This window comes from Triticum aestivum, chromosome 5D (assembly GCF_018294505.1).
Source record: "Triticum aestivum cultivar Chinese Spring chromosome 5D, IWGSC CS RefSeq v2.1, whole genome shotgun sequence".
Classification (NCBI taxonomy): Eukaryota; Viridiplantae; Streptophyta; class Magnoliopsida; order Poales; family Poaceae; genus Triticum; species Triticum aestivum.
The window spans coordinates 270395396-270403256 of NC_057808.1; the positions used below are offsets into that span (position 1 = coordinate 270395396).

Consider the following 7861-nt stretch of genomic DNA (forward strand, 5'->3'; position numbering starts at 1 on the left):
CCGGATAGATGCTCCATTCTTGGCACATTCAAATTTGCACCTAAATCACACACACATTTCTTTCTCAGTTACTGCTCGAGCATAAATAATGGTCTTGCTCACGTATTCTTTTTTTCTTCCGCTTCTCTACTTGTGAAACTTCAATGGGAGAATGGTCATTGCACTTGGATACTCTAGTCATTAATCTGGTTGTATCGCTAACCCCTTACCCTAATTTCTACATTGAATCCATATAGCCTCCGCTGAAGAGACGTCGTAACCTCTAATCACGAACATTAATTTTTGCCTCCTTTTCGTTGTCATCGGCTCCTCTCCGCGTATTTGGTATCACTGGATCTGCCCAAACCCATATTTATTATCACCTCAACTCGGCGAGCATGAATCATGAGTAAATTCGACGATTAAACAATCAACCGTAACTTATGAAATTTTCAGCAACATGAAACTTCAGCAAATCTGAAATGATAATCTGTTGAATCTTCGGTGTTTTGTGTCTCTTGGCCCTTCTTCAACGTTGGAAACCTTCCAAATTTACAGCTCTGTACCCGGGATCTGCCGCAGGGTGGCGCGACCCGCTGACCTCAACGGATTAAAATAGTGGCAGCGGCCTACTTTTTAGGCGAGATCTGCTTGCGAAAGCGCCAACACCACCAGCCCAGCCCAGATCTACGACGTGCCACCGCCCCGGACGAGACATTTCCCCGTCACTCAAAACACGCGCGGGCGCCGCGTGTGCGAGCGCAAATTGTAATAAGCCGGTCCTCCTCCTGCCTCGGACCGGAAGCGCTCGCTCGCTCGCTCGCGCGAGGGGGAGACGTCGCGTCCGCCATGGGGTGCTCCTTCTCCGGGCTCAACGCGCTGTACGACACCGTCGGCGGCGGCGGCGGCGACATCTGGGTCAACGACTACCGCTTCCGCGTGCTCCGCAGGCTCGGCGACGCCGGCCCCGCGGGCTCCTCCGTCTTCCTCGTCAAGGAGGTCGTCGCCGCCGCCGCGGTCTCCGACGGCACCGCCGGAGCGGGACCCGGCGCCGCGGGGCTCGCCAAGAAGAAGGGCGTCGACCCGTCACACATCTCAGGTCCGCACCTTGTCTAGCTCTCTTCACCCCCTGACTCAGATCTGAGGGTGTTGTCGGTTAGATCACGCATGCACTGGTTTGAATCCGGCGTGCGTGCGGCGAAATGCCTCTCTTTCTTCATTGACTGGGTCAATCCAGATGTGCCCTCCTCACCAACGCAGATCGGCACGGCAACTTTCTCATTTCATTAAAATCCTGCTTCAGGTTATGGGTGTCTCCTCAATTATGTCAGCACTTGCGTAGTTTTTCGCTCCTACTTTACTGGATTGCTTCCCACATTGTCAACTCGTGTATACACATTTTGTCCTCATCCAAAATTCCGAATGGATCAAACCATGCGGTGATAGATCTAACAAATGATCTTGATTCGGAGAGACAGCCATATCCGTGTCCTAGTTTAAGTTTATGTGGTTACAATAATTTTCAATTGTTGATCCGGTCTATTCTATTGGCATAACTTATGCCTTGTCGAATTTTGGGGAACCACCGAACCATATTGGAAAGTGCATTTTAAGACCAATTGCTGCAGCATGCTAAACTAGCCACTCCATTAAATTTGGCTTAGGTCCAATAGTGTCAACCTCTTGAGCATCCTGTGAGTTGCATATGGTCAACCAAATATCGCCCTTCAAAGCGAATCTATCAAACTGCTTTCTAAGATTTACGATATCGGTAGAAAACAGACTAGTATATTCTACTAAAGGGCCTAAGACGAATATCACGGCATTTCAGTGATATGATTACTTGATGAATACTAATCTATTGATAACTTTTGACTCTTCATCTTTTAAGGATCATCGTGCTCTGGTTGTTGTATTGTGTTTGGTTTTCCAGTTATTATTTGTTGCACTTATTTCTTGTTATCATCTCATTCTCCTCGATTTTCTTTTCAGCTGATGGGACTTATGCTTTGAAGAAAGTTTTTATTCAGAGCGACCAACACTTGGAGCTAGTACGGCAGGAGATCCGAGTGTCCTCTCAATTCAGCCATCCAAATTTACTTCCACTTCTTGAAAATGCCATTATTGCAGTCAAGGTAAGTTGGATACAAATAGATATCATGCCCGTATCCAAATCATGATAGTAGTACTATATCTTTCATCTTCCAGCTCAGTGATATTTACTTTTTTAAGTATTGGGTAACTTATGCTGGGTAACAAAAAAAAAGCAGATATGGTTGACTATCTGCTGATGGAGATTTAGCAGCTTTAATTGGTATCACAATACGGTAATTTAAGTATCTGTGTTGTTACCAATAGATCTGCACTTATATGTATGTAGGGTGTGCAAGATGGGTCGCAGAACCATGAGGCTTACTTGTTGTTCCCAGTTCACTTAGATGGAACCTTGCAGGATGTAACTAAATCCATGCAAGAAAAGAAGGAATACCTTTCAACAATCACCATTCTCCAGATATTTCGCCAGGTAAATACTTATACTTACTGCTGTCTTTGTGTACAATACGATATTGTATCCTTATTGACAACTACAATAGGGGTGCAATTGTAGTTTGACATACCATGTTGGAACAATTAGGCATGACCGAAATGGCTCATAATCTTCTACCCTTTATTTTATTTCCCATTTTTTTTATCACTTTAGAGTTTAGACCAAAAGTTTTTATTTATATCAAAATTGAGACCCATTTTTTATATCTTGTTCTTGATCATGCATTGTATTTGTTTGATCTTCCTTGATATCATTTCTTATGTTCTCCATTAATTCAATATTCCTTTGTGATATTACTAAATTTAGTATATAGCGAAAGTGGACTGTACCATCACTAAGGTTGATCTGTGATGTTAGCAAAATTGATTTACTTATGCTTGTAACAACTGCAAGTTATACTCTTTTACCCCCTTCTTCTGCTGCTGGTAGCAATTTTCTGTGAGGATTAGCCTGTTAGTTATGTGATTTGTGTTGCCTACAGCTATGTGCAGGACTGAAGCATATGCACAGTTTTGAGCCACCATATGCTCACAATGGAGTTAAACCAGACAATGTCCTCATAACTCAGAGGAAGGAACAGCCTCATCTTGCTATCTTGATGGACTTTGAAAGTGCTCGCCCAGCAAGAAGAGCTATTAGATCACAAGCAGAAGCTTTGCAGCTGCAGGTACCTTTACAGTTATAGATGGTAACTGAAATGGTTAATATAGTTTGTATTAACAGTTTGTTGAGCCAGTGCTGATTGTAAGGCAATCTAGTGTAATTGATAGAAAGGTTGAACTTTTGTTCACATTTCTGTAGTTTGGCAACAAGTATGAGAAATCATTTGGGAACTAATATGGATTATTTTATGATTTCTTTCTGTAAATATGATGAGTGCTGGACTTCTTACTTTGACTGGCAATTTATTTAATGTAGGAATGGGCTTCAGAGCACTGCTCTGCACATTTCCGGGCACCTGAATTATGGGAGTGCCCACCCCACGCCGATATTGATGAGAGGACAGATGTATGGTCTTTGGGATGCACCCTTTATGCTATGATGTAAGTTCTCTTATGCAGAAACTTTATGAACTGACATATGGCCTCACCATTTGATGTTAATTGTTTTGGGACTGATAGTTAGTACCCATGCCTAAAACTACTCGTATCAAATTAAGGTTTACTTCATTTATGTTGTTTGCAATAGCTTTTAAGGGGTACTCCCTCCGTTCCAAAATAATTGAAGTTCTAGGTTTGTCCTAAGTAAAACTTGTTTAAGTTTGACCAACTCTATAGAAAGATGCACTAAGATCTACAACACCAAATACACATAATACGAAAGCATATTTCATGAAGAATCTCATGAGACTAATTTGGTGTTCTAGATGCTAATATATTTTTCTATAGAATTGGCCAAACTTAAACAAATTTGACTTAGGACAAACCCGGAACTTCAGTTATTTTGGTACGGAGGTAGTAATTAAACAGCATCTTTGTTAAATACTGATGTAGTTACGTAGAAATCCTGCCATGTATTTGAAACCCTTTTTATATTGTATTTTGTCAAAATTCTCCACAACCCGAAGTAGCCTATTTTGACACAATTCTTCAAAAAATGGTCGCAACATCATAGACCTGTTTTATGCCAGTAGCCTGTTTCTATATTGTAAGTAGGCTTGTAGTTATAATTACCTATTGTTTTCTGGATCTGTCCACTGGCCATCTTATTGCAGAATCCATTATTTAGGGCTATTTTTTAAGTTTTTTGTCTGGAACTGGATCAAGACAAATAGGTCATCATGGCGTATTGCCATGGCATGTCGTTGTATCTAGTACTTAGTTTATAGATTCTGTAGTGCAAGCTTCTGATCATCTGATCATGTTCTTATTTATTGTAGGTATGGAAAATCCCCATTTGATTATGAGCTCGATGAATCTGCTGGTGAAAGCCTAGTAACAGTCATTAAAAGTGCACAGGTGAAGTGGCCTACTGAGACGGGTTCGTCCTATCCTGATACTCTCCGCCAGTTTGTAACCTGGATGCTGCAGCCACATCCTGCAGTTCGTCCCAATATTGACGATATTATCATCCACGTTGATAAACTCATTGCGAAGCACTCGATTTGACAAGTAAATGGAACAGCTTCAGCAGAAAGAAGAAAAGGAATTCATATGTAATTTATAGAACATCTCTGCTTGATTCATTGAAAGTGACATGTTCCTTATAGTCATTGTATGGAAGGAAAAAAGAGGATGTTTTCTGTAGCAGGCTTCACCGATTTAAGAACTGGCTGTTCCTGATATCTGTAGATGTATGTATTTTTTGTGCCAAAGTGAGATTCAGTGGTCAATAAAATGATATAATCATTCTCATGGTTTCTCCTGATTCCGCAAATCTTACTTGAGCGAGAATTGCGCATGTTCTGTTGAACAACCTACACAACCATTTCAAAGTACTGATATGATAATCCAAGAATTTTAAACACAATGACATCTTAGTATGAAATTTAACTATGTTTGAATTTAGGAATTTCACATATATTTTGTAGTAGCATAATTTTTGAGAGAAAGATATTGATTTGGATTTGCTAAACTTGCGTGGGCAGCGTCCAAATGGAAAATGGGTGGTTGTTATGGGCACCACTAGCAATAGTGGTACAGAACGTCGAAAAGTGTAAATAGAGGACGGGCTCCATGGAGCCCCGCATTCAAATGCCGATTTTATACATTGATATTTTAAATGTATGCACACACATGTATACTACATACATGTGAATTTTTACAATAATATATTTTCTTATGTGGCTTCCAAAGATAAGATAACAACATACACGAAAATGGGCCGATTATTTTTGTTGGGCCGGCATTTTGCTTCTGTTGTGTAGCTTACAAATCACAATATTTTTCAACAAAAGTTTACAGATCCGAAGCGAACATGTATAAGTCTTCACATAATTGTTTTCGAGTGTTTTTAAAACATGGAATTTTCTTTTTTGAGTTTTCTGAAACTTTGGCGTCTCCTAAAACTTTGCACTTATACACATGAAATACTTGTATCGTAGCAAGCAAGGGGCGCATGAATAGAATTAAATTCGAAAACATAGAGGAAGACATACAAGTACAACGGATGAAATTGCCATAAAATCAGGCAAGCTCTGCTTTTCTCTCTCTGGAATATGTACAATCACATACATGCAGTTAAGCATCAAGATTGCGGAAGTTTTTCTGCTGATGATGTTCAAAAAGCTGTTTTTAGTATAGGGGACTTAAAAGCTCCCGAACCAGATGGTTTACATGCCTTGTTTTTTAAAGAAATATTGGCATATTTTGGGAGAAGAAATTACTGAAGCCGTCTTGAATGCTATCAACTCGAAGCACATTCCAGAGGAATGGAATGACACTTCTATAGTGTTTATCCCAAAGGTGGACTCTCCCGAGTGGATTACTTAGTACCGCCCTATAAGCCTTTGCAATGTTTTATAAAAGATCATATAAAAAATGCTCTCTGTTCGTCTAAAAAGTATTCTTCCACAGATTATTTCTCCCACTCAGAGTGCTTTCGTTCCTGGTAGAATGATTACTGATAATATTCTTGTGGCTTATGAGTGCATCCACAAAATTGAGAATACAAAGAACAGTGAGGTAGGCTTACGTGCTGTTAAACTGGATATGCATAAAGCATATGATAGAGTGGAATGGGTCTTTCTTAGAAATATGATGCATAAGTTGGGTTTTGATAACCAGTGGATTGAGATTATTATGGAGTGTGTGAGCTCACTAAGATACAAGGTGCGGTATAGTTCCCAAGAAACAGATATGTTTACACCATTCACATGGATTCGGCAAGGTGATCCACTATCACCTTATCTCTTCTTGATTTGTGCAGAAGGTCTTTCTAGCATATTGCAGTATGAAGAAGAAGTTGGTGGCATAGATGGGATAAGAGTGCAGGAATGCACCGTCAGTTTCACACCTTTTATTTGCTGACGATTCTCTGATTCTCATAAGAGCAGATATGATTGATGCAACTTCCTTAGAGCATCTCCAACAGCCGCGCTAAACAAGAGCAGCGCCGCAAATTTGGCCATTTTAGCGCGCGCGCAACCCGGCGGGTGGCTCCAGCGGGCGCGCAATAACCGCGCGCGCAGTATAAGGAGTTGGGCGCGCGGTCGGATTCGCTATCTCGCGCGGTGTATTTGGGGCGCCCTCTTCCGCGCGCGGCACACTCGAGCGCTCGCGCTGCACTCTCTCTTCTCCGCCTCCTACGCCCCGCACGCGCCGGCGCCGGCGAACTGCACCCATGGACGCACGCGCCGGCACCCCGCTCACCCCATCATATAGCTGCGACCCCTCCACCGCTGCCGCCGCCGCCGCAAACCCTAGCCCGGGTGGCGTTGGCCTCGCCTCCGCCGGAGCTCCTCCGACGATCGGCCTCGCGCGCGGCCTCTTCATGCCGCCGCGCATGACCTCGGCGGCGGGTGGCGTCGCGCTGGTGCCGGCCCGAGCCGCCGCCCCCTCCTCGAAGCTCCCCAATGCGGCGCGGCCAAAGAAGGGCAAGACATCGGCGAAGAAGAACAAGGCGGCGGACGGCTCCGGCACCTCGAAGGCGAGGAGGAAGAAGCTTGCAGGGCGTGCGACGGGCGCGGCGGCTACCGAAGCGCCGGCGAGCTCACTCGTTGAGCCGGCGGCCGACGCGCACAACATGTTCGACGAAATGCCCCCACGGTAAAAAAAATTCCAACTTTTCTTTTCTTGTTATTTTTTCAATTCATTCATATAGATAGCTTATTTGCATTGTTCAAAAAACTTTGTAGTCTCAATGATGATGCATATATGTCAACTATGGGTGTTGGCTCCAACAATTCGCATTGGTCTCAAACCAATGACATGCATTTCGAAGACCATGAGTTCGAGGTGGACGAGGAGGGTGAGGGCATTGTCGATGCACCGAAAGGAAGAGCGGGCAATTACACCAATGCCGATGACATCTTACTATGCAATACTTGGTTGCAAGTGTCGAGGGATCCATCCGTTGGAGGTGATCAAAGTAGAGATGCTTATTGGGGGCGGATGAAAGAACACTTTGATGTTCACAACGTGAGTGGAATTGACCGCTTCGAGAGATCACTTCGGTCCCGATGGTCGACAATCAACTCGGATTGTCAAAGGTGGGCGGCCTGTCAAAATGCGGTTGACAAGTTGAACCCAAGTGGCACAAATGAGGATGATAGAGTAAGTGGCATTTCATACATGTTCATCATACTTGTTGGTGCTAACTTGCTTTGTTTTCAAGTAGTACAACATTGCACAAAACTTGTTCAAAGAAGAGGAGAGGAAAACCAAGAAGGGAAAG

At 43.1% G+C, this 7861-nt stretch overlaps 1 protein-coding gene across 1 annotated transcript; it reads left to right on the forward strand.

The window, feature by feature from the left end:
* The first annotated feature begins 669 nt into the window (after nt 1-669).
* LOC123120797 (serine/threonine-protein kinase 16) lies at nt 670-4886 on the forward strand. The gene is made up of 6 exons (XM_044540792.1): nt 670-1078; nt 1972-2114; nt 2360-2503; nt 3009-3194; nt 3446-3570; nt 4407-4886. Exons 1-6 carry the CDS (start codon nt 829-831, stop codon nt 4633-4635), a joined length of 1077 nt encoding a protein of 358 aa, XP_044396727.1. The 5' UTR covers nt 670-828; the 3' UTR covers nt 4636-4886.
* The last annotated feature ends 2975 nt before the right edge of the window (nt 4887-7861 follow it).